The 24,309-nt window shown below is 35.5% G+C and overlaps 1 protein-coding gene across 1 annotated transcript; it reads right to left on the bottom strand.

Annotated features, from left to right (window-relative positions):
• Positions 1-22,004: 22,004 nt before the first annotated feature.
• On the bottom strand, positions 22,005-22,679 carry CLDN17 (claudin 17). The gene has a single exon (XM_004618975.2). The coding sequence runs from the start codon at positions 22,677-22,679 to the stop codon at positions 22,005-22,007; it is 675 nt and encodes a 224-aa protein (XP_004619032.2).
• Between the last annotated feature and the right edge of the window lie 1,630 nt (positions 22,680-24,309).

Here is a 24,309-nt window from a genome sequence, read left to right on the forward strand (position 1 = left end):
ATCCCTACCAGAAGTGATGAGTGCATAGTGTGGCCCCAAAAGCAACTCTCTCTCTCTTGCCCAAATTTTGCTAGCTATGTTTATTTGTTTCCACTCAAACTACAAGACAAAACCAGAAAAGATTAAAGGTCTCTATCACATACTGCAGCATATATCTTAGTCATTAACTATGTTTATATAAGTTTATGGAAATATCCTATGATATTACTGAGGGAGAAGTGTGTTTTACTAGCTTATGTTCTTTAAAAAAATGCAGTTAGGTAACATGATAGCAGAAATGTTACTTCATGATGATTAGAACAATGGTATCGATTACTACTATAACACTTCTTCTACCAAAGTGTCCCAGACTCTCCACCTTTGCCCAAATGTAACCTCTCCCCTCTTCCCATAGCCTTCATTGTTTGGTAATCTCGGTTTTGCAATCAAGAGCCAAAGGTTTGTCCTTGTTTGATATTGTCTATTCCCTTGCTTTGGTTCTACAGATGAACTGGTATTTGTTCTCCCTGTGACTAATTTCATTTAGCCTTCTAGTTCCACCCAAGTTGTGGTAAACTTTAGGATTCAGTCTTTTTTATAGCTTCATAGTATTTCACTGTGCACATTCCCCCCCTCCTCCAATCCAATCATCAGTTGCTAGACATGTTGTTGTCTCCAAATCCTGGCTATCATACTGGGTGTTGCAATGAACATAGGTGGGAAATCATCTTATCAAATTGGTGCTTTTTGTTTTTTTAGGGTAGATGAAAAGAAGTTAAATCACAGGATCATATGGAACTAGATAACATTTTTTAAGCATATAAAAATTAAGTTATTTTAATTTAACCAGGAATCTATTTTTAAAAACTAATGAAAGAGAGCTTAGTGGGAATAGATTAGCATATATAAATTCTAGCATTTCTAATATTAAAAAATCACATAGTATTTTGATGTGATAATCCCATGATCAGTGTATTGATTATAAAACAAGATTCTGCTCTTTTCTTAGATGTTAATTTAAATATTAGTATAAAATGGGAACTACAAGCCAAGAAAACTACAAGTATAATATTTTGTAGTGTGGTTTAACCTAGTTTGGCTCATAAGGTCACTTTCTAGAACATTTTCTATCTAGCAAAATGAGTAATTCCAATACTCAAGTTAGTGATGTACCCTACTCACAACTCATCAAACCTGACATTATTTCTCTTTTTTTTTTCTTTTTGGGTCACACCCGGCAATGATCAGGGGTTACTCCTGGCTCTGCACTCATGAATCATTCCTGGTGGTGCTCGTAGGACCATATGGGATGCTGGGAATCAAACCCGGATTGGCCTTGTGCAAGGCAAACACCCTACCCGCTGTGCTATTATTCCAGTCCCTATTTCTCACTTTTAATTATTTCAGTTTATCCCTTCAATTTAGTGGTCTTCTCTGCATGCTCAGTTTTTACTTTTATTGCCTATCTTAATTGAAAAATAATTTTATGATATTACATGCTTGATTCTTTCTTTTGAACCAGATCTTCAATCTTCACTTTTTATAAAAATGTATTTTCCCCAACACTTTGTTTAGAAAACCAAAATTTTATAACAAGTAGTATTCTCCTGGAATACTACAGTGAATATGATGTACGGAAACTAAAAATGACTGCTAGAACAATAAAACAAATCCATTGATTATAAGGACAAAAAAAGACTCGGAAATTTATTGTTATGTCACCAATAAAATAATGTAGGTGTTCAGGTAGGGTGTTTGCCTTGCACCCGGCTGACCTGGGTTCAATTCCTTCATCTCTCTTGGAGAGCCCGGCAAGCTACTGAGAATATCCCACCCACAGGGCAGAGCCTTAATGTTATAAGGCTTAAGTTTACAACTTATTGGGAAAGTGTATATCTTGAATGCGTAAGACCTCTGAAATAACCTCCCAAATCTTCAGAATAGCACAACACACACTCATACGGAAAAGACACACAGACACACCAAATAAGTGTCCTTTATTAGGTCTGGCACTGAACCCTTGCACATTCAAGGCAGATACTCTAATGCATAGCCTCATCTCTGGGACTAAAAAGAAAATTAAAAGAAAATTAAGGTATCCTTGGAATAGTTCTGTCAATACTCATGCCACCACTTTACAAAGTGTAGAAGTAAACCAAATTGGCATTTGCCTTCTCCATTTGCAGATAAAGCTTGTATCTGATTTTGATTCTAGGTTAAGATACATTCCTATGGTGTCTATATTAAGAATCACTAAGTAATACATGATGCTATGTATCTATTTAGTTGACTCAACTCATAGCAGAGATGATATATCGAACAGCTCTTTGACTCATGAATTACCCATAGGAGGAAAAATAGTTTTGATAAACATTGCATAGTTTAACAATTAACAAGATAAATAACATTTTTATGACTGTCACTTCTATTTATTTATTTTTAAAAGTTGGTCACAATAATTTATTACATTCAATATTCCAACACCAATCCCACGACCATTACACCTTCCTTCCACCATTATTTTGAATTTTCCCACCACCACCCAAGCCTGCCCCCAAAGCAGATCCTAAATAATTTATTTTGTATTTCTTGTTATAAATAATCCACTAAAAAAGCCGAAAAGGTTTCCTTAGAGGGAAATGTGGAAACATTGTTCTGTCTCTCCTTGGAGCCATTAACCCCATGTATAGGCGATCACTAACATATTGTTACAGGTTGAGACTCATGAGCATCTATATATATGTATATATGTGCATATGTATATTAGTATGTGTGTGCATATATATGTATATATACATGCATATATACATGTATATGCATGCATGTATATACATGCATATATACATATATGTGCACATACTATATATACATATGCACATATATATGCACATACACATACTAATATAAGTCGGTTGCCTTCTACTTCACACCCCATAAAATATGGTATACTACTCCAGGTACATTAGTGGCATAGAGTATGAGATGTCAAGCTCCAGGAATTCTAAAATTTTTAATAGGGTGATAGAGTTGGAGTTAAATTTTCAGTCACTGGATCATGGCCGTTAATGGGCTTTTATGGCATCTGAGGCAGTTTGTAGGCATGACTGCCATGGATGCAGAAGCACAAGGGAGATGGGGGGAGGGAGCCATTCCTGACTCCATGTGAGCCTGGAGATTTGGGAAACAAAACCTGCACACCAGACATTTTCAGCAGATTCATTCTCATGAGTAAGGGACTCCTATGGAGTCTAGGGAGATTGGCCCTGAGCATGGCAGCAATTGGGTTCTGGAGATTAACGGCTCCCAGGGCTCTGTTGGGCTGGGCTCTTCCACTCTCCTCAGAAGTGCTCCGAAGGATAAATTCAGCCTGGAGTGGGGTGTGGAGGCATCTCTGCAGCTTGTAAAAGCTCTCTCCTGAGATTTATTTGTAAGTCTCCTGACAGTCACTTTCACGAAAAAGAAAAAGAAAAAGAATCATTAATGGATTTCATATTATTTCTAAGAAGTCATTTAATGCTTTTTGTGAAACAAATTTGCTGACTTCTAAATCTATGTACCAAAGGTGTATCAACTTCAACCAGCTAAAGAAAATTGTATTGTCAAAAACTCAAAGTCAGCAAGTGCAACAATAGTGTAATTAATTATTTTATTAATTAATAATAAACTTTTATTGCACTGGAAAAATGTGAATTTTTTTAATATATGAGTTGACTATTTAGATCTCAGTGTAAATACCACTTGTAATAGAAGGTAAGACTGGATGGAGGTGCCAAATTAAGGCCCAATTTTTGTGTTGACTGAATTAATTAAAATGATTACTCTTGGAGTCAGAGACATAGTTCAATGGTAGAGCACTTGCCTTGCCTATGAGAGACCCAAGATATGATCCTGGTACCATCGAATAAATAAACAAAAACTAAATGGTTGTACTACTGAAGCTTGATATAAGACACTGAATTTGGTCATTGAAATCAAAGAGTTTCATATTCTTTATTCATTATGTAGTCTGATACTTGGATTTTATCATTGTCTATGGGGTATGTTGCAACACACTGTTAAAAATGACTTTTCTGCTAGTGTCCTCTGAGAAATTTCAGAAAGTACCCTCTTCACCACTAAATTCAATTTACAATGGCAAAGAATATCCTGGCATTCTTAAAAAGATAGTGATTATGATCTTTTAGATCAAAGAAGAAGGAAGGAAATTGACCAATGAGATCACAGGTGAATCTGAGTCAAGAGTGTCATTTAATATACTTATACTTTAGAATAATTTGTCTGAGTTGATAACTAGATGACTTGACATGAAAGTGTTTTTGGAGGCAAATCATTGTTTCTAAGACTACTGGGACTGAAATAGAGACCTGCCCACTGAGGGTGAAATTGTGTTATAGGCATATAGGAAACACGAAATTGCACAGTGAAGGCTGGACCAATGTTATAAAATCATAAACTTTTGTTTAATCTAAGTTACATCATCTACAAAGAATAGGTATCCTTTATTAGAAGAGAATAATTATCATGTGGAAATTTTTTGGTAATGTAATAATTGTGTACTGAAAATTTCTTTATAGACTTTCCAAAATAATCTAGGACCATTTACCAAGGTTAAAATCTACTGAAGAAAGAGAAGAAATATTTAGATTATTTGCAAGTATTAGATAGTGACTATGAGCTGAAACAGAACCCTATAGTTTCAGAATGCCAGTCAGAATATTGACTTATAAAAGACAGATGATCCATTAAGAGTAGACATGGGAGAAAGTGGAGGAGAATATAAAATTCAGATTTTACTTGTATTCTAAGCGTTGGAAAATGTGCAAAAAATAGACAAATAAGAGAACTGACATTATTTCTACATTGATTCTCTGACATAGGAAATTAAACTAATATGATAAGCAAGATTAGTTAATAACTTTGGCTGTCTCTCTACATAACAATAAGTGAAATACTGCATTGCCAGAGTAAACACAAAAATTATTCCCATATAAAAAGACAGAAAATAATAATTTTGATTAATCTCCGTAAGTCTCACCGGCATGATCTCTAAAAGTCAGACAGAAGAACAGTTATATAACATTAATAAATCAAAGTGAATTGTCATAAATAAACAAATTTATTTTAAGCATTTGTTTTGGAGTGACCTACTTTCTACAACAATTCAACATAACCCTTGTTATTTGGCAAATGTATTCCCTCTGCCTCTGTTCTAGCAAACGGGATCTCTGGAAATATCTGTTTCCACCTGGAAGAGAGAGTAAAACATCTTTGGAAATGCCCTCCAGAGGTACATTAATTTCCTATATCTGCCCAAATTATTTCTGAGAGAATTCCTCTCCTTTCCACAGACTATCATGTGGGTCACTAAACTGTTATCAGTGGATTGGATCAGATGATCAGGGAATACTTGCCACAGCAATGGTCACTGTGGTCAAACACATCAGACACTACTGTAGGGTTTATGAAAGTCTTCAAAAGAGTAAGAGCAGGGGCCCTCAGAATAAGATGTGCAGCCATTCCCTTGTCAAAAACTATAGTTTTCCTATTTTTTTAAGATAACTCCTGGAATGTTAATGAGCCATAACAGAGATTGCAACATTGGTTCAGTGGGATGCAAAATGCCCAATATCAAGCTGTTTGAACCACCAACCCGTGAAATCAGATGTTCTAGCAGTATCTTTTCCATCAAGTGAAAACAACAAATGGGAAAAGCTTGAAGTCATTGCTGGGAACACAAATAACTCAAGTCACCAGGAGACTTGTCTTTCTAGTGTCTTGTACCCATAGCAACAACTTTAATTAGTTTCTTCACCTGTGTCTATTACCTCAGTGAGAATCTTTACGGTTCATTAATCAAAGAAGAAACAAGAAGCTTTTGTTTACAGGTATTTTATTTACTTACTAATTTAAAGAAACAAATGCATATTAATGAGATTCTAGTCGTTTTTCTGTTTCATGGAAGCCCCTTGGATTTATTAAGAAATCATCTTGGAACTTGGATTTCGAAAATACAAATATATGTAACTTTCCAAACTCTTTATTATTTACGTCTAAACTATTATTTTATTAATTTAGACATTGTTTTTATAGAACTTTATTTAACTTTTTAGGTTTTTGGGTTTGAGACCATACTTGAGCTTCTGGCTCTGTGTTTAGGAATCACGCCTGGTAGAGTTTTGGGGAACCCATAAAGGGTACTGGGGGTTAAACCTGGGTCTGTTACATGTAAGGTAATTGTCCTACCCTCTGTACTATCTCTCCAGTCCCCGTGATTTAATTTTTTAATCACTAGATAATTCTCTCACACACAAAAGTTCTTGTTACTCACTATACAAATCAGAGATCTTTGTGGTTTCAATTCAAATTCATAAAATAAATGTATTTACATTTATCAGATATATTTGTCATGAGTGATATTTGTATACAATAAATAGGAAAAGGCTTGGGTGATAAATAACTCAAGTATGGGAGAAGAAAAGAGTATGAGAAAGATATTTCTAGAATAGAGGTGGATAATTATTTCATATTGAGTATATTAGAAGGTAGGCTTGGAGAATAAATGTTTGAGTAAAGAAAATAAGGGCGTGGTCCATAAAAATATCTGTGTCAGTAGTGGGCAGGGTGGTACCATTTCTGGCTACGTCCAAAGTCCTTAAGTGAAGCAAGATTGTGTTCTATAAAAACAAGGATGAAGTTAATGTCTATTGATGTGATTGAAGAGAAATTGTCCATAGGTGATGTCAGAGTTGTTTGAGGGTGTGGGACTATGAAAGATCTGAGGGCCCAATATAAAGAAATGACATGACAAAGGAAACTAATGAAGTAAGGTTAGAATAATGAAGTGATAGTATTTTTATTTAGCTAACCATTCTATATCAGCAACTATCCTTAATTTTTTTTCTTTTTGTTTTGGGTTTTGGAACCATAACTAACAGTATTTAGGGAACACTTCAGACTTTATGCTCAGAGATCACTCTTGGCATCCTCACAAGATCATGTACGGTACCAAGGCTTGACTCAGTATAAATTGCATACAATGAAAACTTTTTTAGTATCTTGGTACTGTCTTTCTGGTCCTATCTGTTAAAAAAACTCATAATTTAATCCTCATTGCAATTCTGTAAATGGATCATATTCTTATTGTTTACTCATATACTAACTAGGAAACAGAGACTGAGAGAATTAAGTAATACTTTCTATAGCAACCTTGTTTGGGGGTGACTGATGACAGGGATTCAAATACTTTGTAGAGAAGGAAGTATAGAAGCTAAGAGTCCAGTTAAGAAGTTATTGATAAAGTTGAGGCAAGATAGTATAATCTTATAGGTAGGATGTTAGTGATAAATAAGACAGGTAGACAGATTAGAATACATTTTAGTTCCTTTTTCTCAGTAGAAATGAGAGTGACTTTTAGTACAGTTGTTTTTATTGTTTTACCCATTTCATGTACCATGTATTCTAGTTCTTCAATTAAAATTCTAATAGAAGATTCTTGTCACTACATGACTTGGCTTTCAACCAGTTGCTTCTTAAAAGAATATCTGACAGAGGCTGGAGCGATAGTACAGCAAGTGGGGCATTTCACTTGCATGCTGCCAACCTGGGTTTGATTCCCAGCATCCCATATGTTCCCCTGGACACCCGGATACCACCAGGAGCAATTCCTGAGTGCATGATCCAGGAAGGAGTAACCCCTGTGCATTGCTAGGTATGGCTCAAAAAGCAAAAAAAAAAAAAGGAATATCTGATAGACATTGCATAAGTGTTGGATTAAAAGACGGAGAGAATTTTTTAAAAATTTCAATTTTTTTTGGAGCCAAGTTACTAGAAGAATGGAATCTCTCTGTGTATAAATGAGGTATACAGAGAAGGAAGTGAAGAAAATAATTACAAAGAAAAGTGAAGAAAATAATTATGTAGGAGACTCAAGGGTTGTATGTTGGAAATGTTCAGGGTGTGAAGCTTGTTGTATATTATTCAAGAGAAAATGTTTGCATATAGGAGCATAAAGTACGGAGGAGTGGTATAACTGAAAATGTACAGGTCTTCAGAGCATTGATGACATTGGAAGTCTTGGGCATGAAGGAGAATTCTTGGGCTTTTAGAATGAATAAATATGAGAAGTCTAAGATCTTCAATATTTAGAAGATTGGCAGGTATAGATGACCCTCTGACTTACAAAGGTAGAAGCACGAGGGGTGAATAAGGAGCAACTAGAAGGTAGAGACTGTGGAGACAAAGCCAAGAAACAGTGTAGTCTAGGACATTCAATGAAATGTTTAAAGGAACTGTGACTGAATGACTGAGTTTTACCCACTGGTTTGCCCAATGAGATGAGGATCGAGAACTTGAGTGTTGCATTATGCCTTGTTCATAGTCTTTATAAGATTGTGATCTTTCTAAAATCTGCTTCTAAAGGGAGTAAAAATAAAAAGCTTCTTGGGATGAGTGTAGGAGGAAATGATGGTGGTGGAATCAGAGATAGTAGCCAGAAAATAAGTTTTCAGATTACATAAAAAATTGTTAAGAATCTAATATGTGATATCAGACAGAAAGAAACTTAAAAAAGATAAGTTCGTATACTTCTGGAAGCAGATCACAGAAAAGTAAACATGATAATACATGCAAAACAGGAGTTCATTTCTGGACTAGTTTTATTATGTAGACCAGAATAATGTGATGTGATACCCAAATATAAAGAATCAAAAATAGCTTATCATAAGTGTAAAGAAAAATTGTTTAGGCATATGCATAGGAAGGTGATGATGGTTATGTAGGAATTGTCTTATCCTGACACCTTACACTTTTTAGTAGAAGAAGGCTTTTGCAAAAGAGGAGATAATAATGGTTCACTTAAATACTTTGGTTCAAAAATTATATGGGATAAAGGTGGGATTGCAACACAATGAACAAGAAATAAATGTCACTAAGATATGGAGGTAATAAGTCTCTAGATCATCTACTATAATAATAGTACAAATGCCCAGGTGCATGGCATTAAGTGAGAACATGTTGTTATTGGCGGGGAAAAAAAGTTCAAATAGGGAAGTTTGAAAGAAATTAAGTTGGAAGGCAAACAGAAACCAGATAATGAAGAGCTTGCTGTCATTTAGCAGTGGTTTGCACTTTATCTGCTGTCCAAGAGGAAATTCAGAAGATTTTAAGCTGGGAGATGACCATTTTTTTTTCCATTAAAAAAATAATCTATTGCATATAAATTACTTTTTTCAAGTCTAGAACCAATAAACCTAATTGAAATGTGAATGCAGTCAAGATTAAATAGGGTACATGAGTATGAGATATATTAAGAAGACCCATCTGAGAGAAAAGCAGTAGACTCCGAGGAAGAACTTGGAGCACACTCGAGAATGACAAGGATTATTGATTAATTGGAGATTTGGGGGAAGAGAGAAGCAAGAAAATCCCACAAATGTCTTTTTTCTGAGTGACTCAATATAGTCAACTGTGGACTTATGGGAGAATTTGATCTGAAGCCTACTCGTTAACGGTACACTCAGGAGCAGCACATACACCAGAAAAGAGACAATATTTGGAATCTCATGCCGGCCCCCAAGCTTGCACTTATCACCTTACAAGGAAAGACCGAAGCTATGTGTTCCCTGAGTAGTGCTAGTGAAACATGTGACTCCCATTTTCAAGATATTGATTTCTAACTGGGCATGCATCAAAGGTGATACCACTCTGACTTGTATGTAATGAAATCCCAGGCAGCGGGGTACCATTCTACAAGTTGGGAACTGCTATGAGAGTAATTGAAGGAATAAGACTTTGTTTCTATTTCCTGTATGTTGAGTTGATGGTTTGTAAAGAATAGTAGTTGTAGATAGACAGAATCATGTCTCTGAAACTTAGGAAAATAGATGATGGGGTGATGAAAAAGTTTGGGGAATTATTTGTTTCAATGATGCATTTGAAATAATTGGTTTAGATAAAATGCCTAGAAAAAGATAGTAGAGTGAAGACAGAAGAGAACTGACAAAGATCATAATCTGGCGAATAGTGAGCTAGTAATTCTTTTGGTATTGAAATTCCAAACTAGCTCATTATTTGATATGAGAACATAAGTCAAAACAATGAAAGAATAAAATTCAAAACCAGGATGAAATTGTCAGACATGTCATAAAACATCACCGAGCTTTTGAAATTTCTCTCCTTAGAGGCAGATTTAAGAATCTTCAAATATCTCTTAGCTTGATACTTATAGAGCTCTGATATCTTAAAATAGCTAATAATAATTTTTATTGTGTTTGTCTAGTAGTAAAAAGTATAGGCAATTTCAATAGTATATTTTTTGTTTAATTTTGTTAGTAGAGTAAGTTTTAATTTTATAGTTTTCTTTAGTTGTAAATTTAAAATGCTGGTCTATAATGAATATGAAATATTCTACTTTTCTTTCTTTATGGTACATGTCATAATTTTAAGCATAAAATAATATAATACTAATAAATTTAAATATTGGGTAAATGTTAAGAAACAAAATGTATAAAATAACTTATTCAAATTGAAAGCATATGTCTATAAGTACCACAAGTGAGTTATAATTTTATGATCGATTTTATAAATATAAATTCATAAATTTAAATTACATATCTTTAGATATTTCAAGATAATCCCTGATTAATAAATATAAATTAAATATTCTTAAAATATACATAATTGTGTACTTAAGAGGAATACTTCAACGTATGACAAGTGTTGTACCAAAATTGTTTTGATTAGTAAGAATAAATTATCTGAGTAATTTTTTCCCATAATATTTGAAAACAATTGGTTTAGCTGAGAAAGCCTCAGTTCTCTAGTATTGTGGCTTCTACCAAAAAAATGTCAATTATCTATTAAGTCATCTTCATTCTTCAGGTTAACCAGGAAACCAGTATTGCCTAAGGGAGTGCTTGCATCATGTACACCAGGAAGTTTGACTTGTTGCCAGACATACAATCAAGATGTTCCAGGATAGCTATTATTCTAAGTTCAGCCAAATTCCATCAGCGTTCCATAGGAGAAATCTACCAAGGAGATTTATAACTTCTAAACTTGAAGAACAACAGGCTATATTATAGCTGACAAAATTTTCATTAAAATAGATATTTTAGCTCAAAAATTCTTTTAGTTTGACTTTAGAAGACAGGGACGAGGAAACAGGCAAATTGTTGACTGTGCTTCGACAACTATTTTTGTGCAAGTTGAGTGCTGAAAGAAATAATCACATCTATGTGCTTACTACAATTGTTTTGTGTGTCTAATTTCCATCAAATGTAGGATCTAAATAAAGATATGCTTACATGATCACTTCAGTAGTTCATGATCCATCTCTTATGGAGAAAAATCTAATTTGCATTCTGAAAGCCATGTGAAAAGCTGTAAATTACAGGAGAGTTTGTACACACACACACGCACACAAACACACGCACACACACCAGAAAACACTGCGTTAAGCATTGTAAGTAACCCTGTAATACCTGAGCTCAGAAGGGTGGATCCACAGAGGAGCCAGCCAGTCAAGTTTCATGAAAATATCTGTTGGATCTTCCTCATGAGTTTCTGTGTCACAAGACTACAATGAACTCCTATTCCAAAGGAGATGCATTGTATTACCAAAACCTTCACTTACTTTCAGTCAAATAAACTCTGTTATAAATTGCTCAGGTATTTAAAAGAAGTTCTGGGGGAACCTTACTACAAACAGTTACTTGTTTATAAAGCAAGAGGAACTTTGGATATATGCACTAGCAAAAATGTCTCAATGTAATCACTGATGTCCAATACATTTGTCCGTAACTTGTATTTGTTTTTGCTTGTTTGCTTTTTGGTTCAAATCAGGCTTATTACTGGTTTTGGACACAGAGATTACTCCTCCAGCTTCTTGGGGACCTTATTTGATGCCAGAAATGGAAGTTGAGTTGGCTGTATGCAAGGCAGGCACTTTCAGCCCTGTAGTGACCCTCTGGCTCTGTCTATAAATTGCATAATTTGAAAAACCAGAAAAATATATTTTAAAATATATAGAATTTGTCTTCCTCATATAACTTCACTTAGCATAATACCCTCTAAGTTTTTCCATGTCCCCCAAGATTTCAGATTTTGGACAGCTGAATAGTATTTTATTATGTGTATATATCACATCTTCTATGGTATTATTTTTTCATGTAGGCTATTGTAAATAATGCTTCAATAAAACATATATATTAATCACTGTATCTCATATTCATAATTTCATGCTCTTCAAACACATGCCAAAAGTGGAATGGATGGATTCTAGTTTTCTGAGCAATTCCATACTGTTTTCTACAATGACTGAATTCATTTACATTTCTACCAAAAGCATATAAATGTACCTTTATCTGCATACTTTTGCCAGTAATTGTTGTTACTTAATGTTTAAATGACATTTCCACAAATGTATGATGATGTCTCATTGTGATTTTAGTTTGAATTTATCTAATAAAAAATGATGAATATTTTTTCATGTGTTTGGTATACTTCTCCACAATTTTGTGAGACAGAACTTTGAACTATGCTCAACTGGATGAGACTTTTCTGTTGTAAAAGTTTTCTGGGTCTCAATTATACGTCAAAGACATGTTAGAATTTCTGGTCAGAGGACTAGATTCTTCATCCAGCCTTTCATTCTTTGTCAAACAGATCTGAACTAATAGCATGATAATGACTTCTCAAGTGTGCAAGATTAAAGGCTAAAATATTAATATAGTCTAGACTCAGAACTTGTATCATGTCTGTTTCATTGCTCTGTGTGAGTGAAATAAAATCACGGATCAATACTGATTATAGGACAGGGAAAGAAAATTCCTAACTGTTAATGGAAGGGAGTGATAAAGAGAATCATTTGCAATCCACTCAAATAGACATAGAAGGGGAGTAATAAGAAAATGAAGAACTTATAGAAGTGACAGAGTATGCTCAAGATTTGAAAACAACCTCTGAAAGATAAAGACATATAGGATAGGTTAAATCCATTTGTCTGTGCTCTGTCTGCTCAGTTCACAGTTGCAGAGAGAATGCTGAAGAAATAAAACCAAAGAAGGTAAGGAATGATTGAAAGAAAAGAATTTGGATCAGAAATTTAAAATTCCCATGACCAAAGAGGTAGTTCAATGGACTGGATGGCCCATAGGTGACTGCCTGGGGTCAAATCTCACTACTGGATTATCCCTCCAGCACCTCTGGTAGCAGGCTCTGAGAACAGTGCTGGAGTAGTTTCATGAGCACTGCTGAATGTGACTCCCAGAGCAAAATAAATAAAATGACTTTGCGCTCTTACAAAATGATAATAGTTGTGGCAAAAGGTGAGGCTTCATATTTCTGGATGCAGAAAGGCATTCGCCACCAAAGGCATTGGTGGTGGATACAAGGTCTATCTCAGTAGACTAATTAGCACCTCCGTTGGTGTTAGTGCATCTACCTGGGAGAGGGTATTCTGTGATGATGGAGAACAAGTGGAGATACAGGTATCCGAGTCTGAAGCATCCAAAGGAGATCTCAAAATTTCTCCAATTAAGCCGTAAAGTGTATTAGGCAACCTGGAATTTCTGAGAGCAAAAGAATATACTATAATGGATTACCTCCAGAAAATAGGCATGAGAAATAAGAACGACAGCCCTTCCTGTCTTAGAGAACTAAATGAATTGTGTCAGCGATGATGGTTAAGGGAAGTTGTTGAAATGTGTGAAGCTTAGGAAAACAGAATGAATATTATTTTTGCCTAAATTTAAGGCCAACAGGACATGCAAGTGAATTACTTTATGGAAAGAGAAAGCAGGAGAACTCTAAAGAGCTTAAAACTTGGACTGCTGGGAGATAATAACAGTAATTATGCATTACATTTACATAATGCCTTATGATTAAAATGCTTTCACAGCCACTGCCTCATTTTCTCCTTGCCATACTCCTTCCAGGTAGAGAGGGCAGTTATTATTATACTCCCTTTATGGGGAGATGGGGTGAAGGCCTCTACATAGCAAAAAGAATATTCTTTCAAGAATGTTGGGCCTTGGAAAGATCATATAACCTTTCTGAGCATCTGTTTTCTGCTATAGAAATTATGATAATAAAGTACACATATATGTGTGTCTAGTTTTGAGAATATGCTGCATCTATGTCTTCAGTTTTTAGCTCTTTCACATAATTTTGAAGAGGTAACTGAGGTTCTCTTTGCATGAAAGAACCTGGTGATGAATGCAAATCTCTGTACCATTTGAGTAGCAGTTGGAATAAAAGAAAGAAATTTGTTCTCAAAGTATGCAAATGTTTGAGGAATGCAAAAGCAATAGGTCCTTAAAATCCATAGGAAAGGACTGAATAGACCGCACAGCCATCACAATTGTACAATCTGGATTTCACCCTGGCACTACTTATGGACCCCACAACTACCCTGACACCCCTTACCACCAGGAATGTCCCCTGAGAGCAGAGTTAGGAGTAAACCCTGAGACTAACCAGGTATGGCTTCCAAACCTAAAAAGAATAAAAATAAGAAGAAAAGATTTTGCAGTAATATTTGAAAAGTTTCATGGGAGACTTAAAGAAGCATAATATGAATGTCAGGAATGTTGAAGCCAACATGATCAGTTTTTATACAACTGTCATTTAGGGACGTGGTAAGATGGATGGATATGTAACTCTTGATCCGGGTTTAAGCTGAGGGTACAGAATGGCAAAGGAGCAGGAGTTGATGCAGGGAAGGAGAGTGAGCGGAGCTTTGAGAGACAGCTCTTAATTCTGAGATAGGAAGATTTACGTCCAAGAACTACCGATGGCATGTCGTGAGGACTGAGGCAGAGCAGACCTAAATGAGGAGGCTTTAACGGGAAAGACTTGCCATAGAGGCCTAAATTCTCTCTATAATTCCTTTCAATTTTATCTTTCTGACATCACTCTTTGAAGAAGATGAAATGGACCTAAAGAAATAGCAACAGGGGTCACCCGGGGTCCCATCCCTTATATCCCACATGATCCCCCAAACACTGCCAGGACTAATTACAAAGGGTAGAATCAGGAATCAGCCCTGAGCATTGCTGGGTTTGGCCCTAAACAAAACAAAACAGCAACAATACTACCTTTGATTTTGAGAATATTTCTCACTAATGAAATGCCAGTGTTCCAAGAATTCTTTTCCTTATGGTGACATTGTATTTTCTTATTCCCTCACACACACACTGCACAAAGTGAAATTATTTTTTACTTCAGATTCCTATAGACTCGGCCTCCATGTTTTTTATGCTGTTACTGTTGTTTGCTATTTTCAAATTGTGCCCCTCTATCTTTTAAACTTCTTGGTTCTTCCTTAGTCTATGCTATTCTTTGTATCAAAATCCATTTGAATTTATTTCTGCCAAATGCATGCATACACGTGTAGCTATTTAGATTGTGAGAGGGTAATTTTTCTCCTCATGAATAAATTGTCCACCAGAACCCATCATGATAATACATCTTTGTCTTACACTTAGTATATCTCAGCATTAGTAAACATTTTAGTCAATCAGCAATATTCAATTCTAATTTATTATTTATTCTTACTGATTATTTCATTATAGTTCTTTCTATCGGCAAATATTGAACTTTATTGTATAGTAATTTGAATTCATATTACACACTTTGCTCATCTTAGAAATGTTTCAGTGTCCCAATTTTGTCAAGGACAATTCCTTAATGGTCAACATTAGTCCATTAAATAAATGTTCTCTTATAATAATTCTGTTAAGACTATTGAAAACACAAAACTATAAAACCCACTTAGGAATTAAACTTCTGTTTCCTCCTAGGTAAAGTACCTAATATTATTATTTGCTTTGATTTGCTTATTAGTGTCTTCTTTATCAAGTCATCATTTATTCATTCTCTTAGAAAATGTATCTGTTTCCTAAGTGCCAGGTGTCTTGGCATACAATCTTAGATACTTTTAAATGATGGTTAATTTAATGTTTAGATTCCCCCTTAACTTCTTAGAATACAAACTTTAGATTGCCCCTTAGGATACAAATTCACTGAAGGTTCCTGGTTTTTCCAGTGTCATGTCAAAGTTCTATGCACTCATGTCAAACCAAGTTATTGAACTGATAGGCAAGGATTTTTGTTGTTCACTTTTGTTTCTGTTTAGATGTGCTTCATGAAGATTTTCAGTGACATGTGTTGGATCAGATCCAAATTGGAAAAATAAATACTCAAATTTGTGGAATTTAGTAGAGGAACTGTGCTATAAATACTGTAGAGATGTGAAAAAACCAAATAAATAGTTCTGTTGGACTAAAAGTTTCACTTAACTGAATCTGGACCTAAAAGGAAGAACTTCTGGAAAATCCAGGAACAAGGAGTCACCATTGAAGCATCTCCCGAGGCAAAGAGGGGACATTGATGTGTTTCAGTATCTCACTCCTTGCACCTATTGGCAGAATTGGGAACTCAAGAAAAACTTGTGGTGGTGTCTACAGTGCGTGCATCTCTAGACACACATTGTTTTTTTAAACTCATCCATCTTCTTTGCAATAAATTGTTTTATGTAAGAAACTTCAATCGAACAGACCATTGCTTACAGATATTATTCTGAGAATTCCTATTAAGTCCCTATTAGGTGAAAATCATATGTCCTAGCTAGCATATTGCTTCTACTTCTAATTTATATACCTTAGACACTGCCAAGACATTGACACAGGATTATTATAACGTTAATTCCATTACTTTTCCATGGCTAGGGTCCTTAATTCCTCCTGTTTGTATTTGAAAAAAAATTAAAGGCAGCACAATGATTAGATTAAAAATGATGATTTGAAAATAAATTTTTCTTGCTGAATATGTCTCTAAGGAAAACTGTGTTTATTGACTTTTGAAAGCCAACTGCATATAGTCAGGTATCAGGGTTGACTGCAGCAAAGTTAATATCTGTCATATATGTAACTTCATCACTATCATCATCATCATCATCATCATCATCATCATCATCATCCAGGTGTGTATCCATTCACCTATCCATCCATCCCTCTATATTCTTATCATAAATTCGCTGTCTGCCATCAAATTATCTTCTTTTTACTATCATCATCATCATCATTATATTAATCTATCTACCCACCTCCCCGCCTATCACACACCCCATATGTACTATCAATTTATTAGTTAGTTGTCTATAACTGTCACCACAATAATCATGCTATGTCCATCCACACACTCACCCGATCTCATGCCAATTTATTATTTATCATTTCTCTGTGTGGTTTACAATGATTATTGTAATAAAGTACAAAAGACTGTGGCTAAATTACGAACACCTATTTTCTCTTAGATTTGGGGGTTAGAGACATTTTGGTCAAAGCATTGGGAGAGTTGGATCATGCTGGGGGCTGTTTTCGATGGTGCTGGCTTATCCCACCCCCCTGTAATATAGATCATCAGCTTCTCCTGATATCTTCACAGCATCCTCTCTCTTCACCTGTGTATGAAGAAACTTTATCCTTTCTCAGAAGTCACTTCAGTTATAGTTGAGGACTCAGAGCAACATATTTTTGTTTTGGGAGCAGGAGTATTTTATTACCGACATTGTTGTAAAGGTCAACAAAGTCAACATGTGAAGACAACAAAGAACAGACCTGGTAGTTAGCTGATTTTATTATGGCCTTTAATTTTTTTAATTGCTAGAATACTTGTTACTGCCTGTACCCAGGGAGGACCATTTTCATTGCATTTTCTCAGGATCCCACAGCCTGTGGTAGTCAATCATCTAGGGATAGATGGGCAAGAAATGAATTGAACGTAAACAGGCCCTTTGGCCATTCATGTTTGCAACTGCTGTATTTTCATTTAGTTCTAGCAATGAATGCTCCTTGATGCTCTGTGTTCTCAGGAGAGTACAAAATATTTTTCTGTTCTTTTACTATCCTAGTTGAGGGAAACTTGGCAATACTATGCAAGTCAGACCAAACACTCACACATGTTTCTTTTCTCCTCAGCACTGTGATAGAATAAGGAAAAGTCAGAATCCTCTGCTCTATCTGGGTAAGAACTCAGATCATTTCTGACCTTCAATTTGCAAAACTATCAGAATATCATTTCATGGTGGCCCCTGACCCAGGAAGTGGACCAGAGAAAAACTCACTGAAAGACTCACAGAGACACATGGGGAAAATAGTACCACTTCATACTACACCTTCTCAGTTTATCTTCTTCCAAAGAAATCTTGGGAATGAAAAAGACCTGTTTCTGACAAAACCATTAAATTATTTGCCCTCATCACATCAATATATGTGCTATTTTTTGGTCTAGAAATCCAAAATTATTATTAAGTTTATAAATTCTATTTTAGTTTGATTTCTTTGCTAAAGAGGAGTCCCTTCCCACTTAAACAAATATCATAAACTATTGTACCATTTGTTTCTTGTTTCTTAATTATTCCACAAATATTTGTTAATCATTTTTAAGCACCACTACTGATTCCTTGATTTCTCTGTTAGCTCTATAGCTTTGGCCACATCAAGTACTCTCGTTAGTTTCAAGCTCTCTTTGTTGAAATGAGCTGATAAATTATATCTATATCATTTGCATTTTGTGAGGCTTGTGAATAGCAAGTGAACCCAACAAAAAGTATTCAAATATGTCAAGATACTATTTTTTGCAAAGGAAATAATTATTAATATGAATTTAATTAAAATGGCAACCCGCCAAAGATTAGTATTTAAAAATTTCTCAGCCTTGTGTGTGGCTGGATAATTTACATTTTTTCCCTATTTATCATCATTTCAGAAAGTAGGCAGTAATGAACTTCACTGATTTGGTGAAATAGCTATTAGAACTTAAGGAAAAACTAGTCTAAAAATGTTTTTGTCTATATTTATACACTTTTGTTTCTGGAACCTAAATCCCTGTTGAATCATGTCATTTTTATTGACAGTAGAGAAGAAAGACGGGATTTTTACAGAAAATTTTTTTAAATCTTCTGAAAGACTGGGGCTAGAGCAATAGTATGATAGTGTGGGCATTTGTCTTGCACAAGGCTGACTTGGGTACAATCCTCAGCATTCCATATAGTCCTTGGAGTACCCCCTCCCCCCGAGGAGCAATTCCTGAGTGCAGAATCTGAGCATCACTGGGTGTGGCCCCCAAACAAACAAACAAATTCATATGAAAGAAGGAACAATTTCTTTCACCACTATTACTAAATCACTAATAAACAAATCATAAATTAAGTTTCTGACCATAGCAGATAAGCTTTTCCATATTTAGGAAAATGCTGGTATAGATCATCTTATCAAACACGGGCTGTATAGGAAGTTTACGTAGTTCCCCTAGTGATTATAGTATGCGGCCTCGATTGAAATCCATTGCTCCAAGCAGCCAAGGATGAGAGTGTCTGAAATGATTGCCAAGCTTGATAGAAAGTCAACAGAGGTGAGATGCTTCAACTAACATATGGGCAGGTAACAATAGGTATCTTCTCAGTAATCTTCATGGGCTGATGATCCATGGATTGATGCCTTGAACATACCATCTTTAATAACTATTTCCCAACAGGAACCTAGGAACTGTGCCATATGAGTAGGAGATTAAGTTACATTTTAGAAAATAGAGTTGTAATTCTTGCATAGCTGGGTTTGAGGTGTGAAATTTTGAAAGGTAGGGGGAGGTTGTGCCACACCCTGCAATACTTGAGTATTTATTGCTGGTCTGTACTCATGGCTCACGCTTGACTGAGTTAGGGGACCATATGGGGTGTCAAGGATCAAACTTGGGTCAACCACATGCAAGACAAGTGCCTTACCTACTAGGGAGTGAGACTTATATTTGAGATGCATCTTGAAATTCATTGAAAATCAGTAAAATTTCGTTTTTGGTGGATTAGGGAAAATATTTAAGTAAAGTAAGGTAGATAAAAATGCATCCTTAAAACATACACAAAAAATAATGAAAGTAGAAAAAGAATTCTTCATTCCTGAAATGTTGCCCAATATACAGTATCTAATGTTATCTCCATCAAGTTTTTCTTTCTGTCTAGTGTTTGATTCTCTGATCGTTATGATAATGTACCACATTTAAACTCTGGAACTCATCCTACAAGGCTAATTGCTTCTGCCAGTGAGTCAAAGGATAAGGAAACTTTAAGCATGGATCTTGACTGTCTTCATACTTATTCTGTCTGTGTAAGATAAACTGTTTCTTTCAACACATTCAACATTTAGGAATTTAGGACTTATGAACATATAGGAAATATGAAAACTAAGACACAATTTAGAAAAATCTATTCAAATCATTTCTGTTTTTTTTTTCTTATGTCACTCAGGTGATGCTCAGGGCTTACTTTTAGCTCTGCATTCAGGAATTATTCCTAAGTTGTGCTTAGGGGACCATATGGGATGCCAGAAATTGAACCCAAGTCAGTCTCATGCAAAGCAAATGTCCAACCAGTTATACTTTAGCATCTATCCCCTATTCAAACAATTTCTTGTATGATGCCATTTAATTTTTTTTTCATTTATATGGTCTTTATTATTGAGGTTCTATATGTTTTTAAATATAGCTTTATAACTCCAAGCATTAGGCTTACTAAAATATTGTTGGTAGTTGTTGAGTGAAAGAGAGCTTCATATTTACATCTGGACTTGAGTTACTCTTGATTTAATGCTTCTGAGTTTTAGATCATCTTTGGAGATAAAAATTCATTCTCAAACTGACTCCACAGTAAAATATATTAAAATCATTAGAAATATATGCCCGTTTTTACTTAAAAATATTATTTATTTTATAATTTAAACTTAAAATATTTTAAAAAATTATTGTAAGGTTGAATATGCAAACATTTCTAGTAAGTTAAATTTGTTCATTGCAATTTGATCTATTAAATATCCTTTATTAAAACACCAAAGTTGAAGAGGTAGAAGTTAACATATAGTGGAGATATTCAGAAACAACCTCTAAGTGTAATCTTACCCCACAGACCCGGTTTGCCCATTATCCTCCCACCTTCAACTCCTAACCCCAATACTGTATTTATACATGGGAAGAACTGATAAAATAATGCACATATTCAAAGAAAAGCAAAATACCTTTGTAATATCTATTTATTTGTTAAAGAATAAAAAATGAGCTACGTATTTAGCCTGACTAATTGCCTGAATCATTACCTTGATTCTTTGATTTGCTTTACATGTTAAAACCTGTCAGTGACTAAAGAGTAAAACAAGGAACAGAAACCATTCCCTTCAACACGCAAACCTCAGTTCCCTAGTCAGAACTGCATTTGCTATTGATGAGAATTGGGTATTCTATGAATAGTCTATTCCAGATAAGTACTTCTCTTTACTTAAAGGTTATGAAAGCTTATTTACATGTTACATATTACATAGTTTTAAAAAATATATGATTACAAGTAAGTTTAACCATAAATTAAACTCTTAAATTACATCTTATTAGGTATTTCTTTCCTTTAAAAGTATTCAACGCATTTGAGATTCTTGAAGAAATGACAAGTCTCATGGGATGGAAATGTAAATAATTTGAAAATTTTTGTTAAAAAAATCTTCATTTGATGTCCGTTTTTGAAACCCAACTCAATTGTTTAAAATAAAGTAGAAAGGTGTAATTTTCATTGTTCTTATGTTCTGGAAGTAATTTAGAGGAAAAATAATTCATAATTCAAATACTTTACTACTATGGATTATCAATTTAACATAACAGATTTCTTTGAGGAACAAATATTACTGTAAAAAAAGTAATTTATTGAACTGACTATTGCAGACTCTTGATTTTAGATAATTCATTTCAAAATACAGATAGTTTTCCCAACTATTATAAATGTATTTAATATACATGAGGCTAGACTATCTGCATGAGCCATTTCCAGCACTACCACAGGCAACAAACCACAACCCATCCCTCCTATTATTTTGCCCTCAATTTAAGGGCTGTCATGCAGCAAATTCTCTTGCCTCATCTACTCACAGTTCCTGACATGATCTTAAAGTAACACCTTGGCGGTCATCCATATCTCAGTCCCCAAGCAGGAGTTAGACATAACTGGTGGTGTTCTTACTAACCATGTTCGTGTTCCTGTGTGTGTCTCTGTGTGGCATACTGTAGGCAGGGGTCGGGTATCGGAATCTCTGCTTCTTTCTGTTACAGCAGCAGAAGCCCAGGAGCAGCCCCCCGGCGATGAAGAGCACTGCAGTACTGGCCCAGCCCAAAAACAGCGCGGCGCCCAGCTCTCGCTTCTGACCGACGTGGACGGCGGGGTTGTAGAAATCTCTTATGATGATATTGGCCGTCCAGCACACTGGGATCAAAACGAAGATTCCTGTCACTATAAAGAGGACCCCCGAAGTCCCCAGCAGGTACGCTTTGGCCCTGTCATTGGCTCCCGTGCACTGGATCTGCTTCATGCCGCAAATGCCAATAAGCAGAGCAATTAAGGACAGAACAACGGCCACACACATGAGGGCCCGGGCTGCCTCCAGGACAGGGGGGAGAGCCAACAAAGAGCTGTAGAACTTGCACTGCAATCTGACCCTGGCTTGCCGAATGCAGTTCATCCAGAGGCCTTCCCAGACCCTCTCAAAGACGATGATGTTGCTGCCAACAAAAGCTGAGACTCTCCACTGAGGCAGAAGAGTTGTGGCCAGGCTCCCCACCAGGCCAAAGAACCCAAGAACCAGTCCAGCAATTTGCAAGGGATAAAATGCCATCTTCTGGACTGGAGCCACTGATCCGATCTGGAATGTTTTGAAGCGGTTCTGTCCAGAATGTGCTGGCGTTGTGGAGTCTACTGCCTTCTCTTAGGATGCATTCCACTGTTCATGTCCATAACGTTTTAATCCACAACACCAGCAGTGGTTGAACTTGGCCCAACTAGAAGGACCTGCTGCAAATGTCCTTCTCCTTTGTGCATCCACATTCATTTCTCTATGGATTATTTACTAGTCACATATAATTGTTTCTCAGCCAATCAGAAGGGAGCCAGAGGTGTGTCGAGAAATACTGCATTCAACTGCAGTGTTTCTCATATTATTATTGTCTTAGTTATGTTGCAATTAAATGTCAAGGCTTCCATTGTGGTTGGCTAATTACAGAGCTGAAAACTTCCTGCCAAAAATCACTCTGATATGAAGGCATAAATGGAAGGGTTGGTTTGTAAGTGAAGACAACACCAAAACTTTGCTTGTTCTTTGGAGAGTAATTGGAAAATGCATTGGATTTTAGATGATCTCTCTCTCTCTCTCTCTCTCTCTCTCTCTCTGTCTGTCTTTTAAGTCCAGGGTGCTTAAAATTAGGGTTAATCAATGCTTATTTTGATGATGACTCTAGGTAGAAATAAATGTATCAGTAGCAATTTTTTTTACTGGAATTACTGAATTTAGTAAAATTAAAGGGATCCTAGGCAAGAGATTAAACTTCATAGCATATTTTTCATATTCAGAAAGGAAGAACAAATGAAACATCCTTCATAGTTTATTAGAATTTACTGGCAGTTAGCATATAGTTTGTTAAGTATTGCTTTTCTCTTTGGTGAAAGTAGTGTTTGCTACACAAAAGTTTGCTTTATGTTTTAACCTCAATGACAACTTGAAATATATCATATTTCTCAAAGCCAAAAATAGGAAACAAAATGGAAGCAAGATTTTGGATTTGCTACACAGTCACTTATATTTGCGGGGTTTTTTGATGGAAGAGGAGGCACACCCAGTGACACACCATATCAGGGATCAAATCCAGGCCTCCTGCATGCAAGATATGTGTTCTAATATGTTAAATTGTCTCTCTTGTTCCTAATTTCAATTTTCTTAAGAAGAAAACTTCTTTTTAGAGGTGGAAGGTATCTTCAGAGTCATCAAGATTAAATTCTTCATTTACAAGATATGGAATGTCAGGTCTTCAAAGACATGACTGGATTATGGCTAGTAGGTATCCCAAAAATAAAGGGAATTCACTATCTTACTATGCTGAGACTCAAAACAGAAACAAATGTTTCAAAAATACTTTTTTCATACAAATGACTGTACATAAACACTACCCGTTCAATTGAAAGACCTATGTTTGGAATATCACATTTCACTCAAGTGAGAGAAGGAATCCGGAGTTCTGACCTCCATGGAGGATCAAGAATCAGGGACCCTGTCTCATTTGCCAATGATTGAAAATCAGATGGGCCGGACACGTAATGTGATTTAGAGACGACTGTTGGAATAGAGCTATTACCAACTGTATTCCATGGGATGTCAAAAGACCGTGTGGCAGCCCACCTACGAGATGGTCAGACTTCTACATGAAAACCAACAGTTTGAGGCTCTTTGTGTTCCTGGAGTGAGCAGATAGCAT

The sequence above is a fragment of the Sorex araneus genome, chromosome 2 (assembly GCF_027595985.1).
Source record: "Sorex araneus isolate mSorAra2 chromosome 2, mSorAra2.pri, whole genome shotgun sequence".
NCBI lineage: Eukaryota > Metazoa > Chordata > Mammalia > Eulipotyphla > Soricidae > Sorex > Sorex araneus.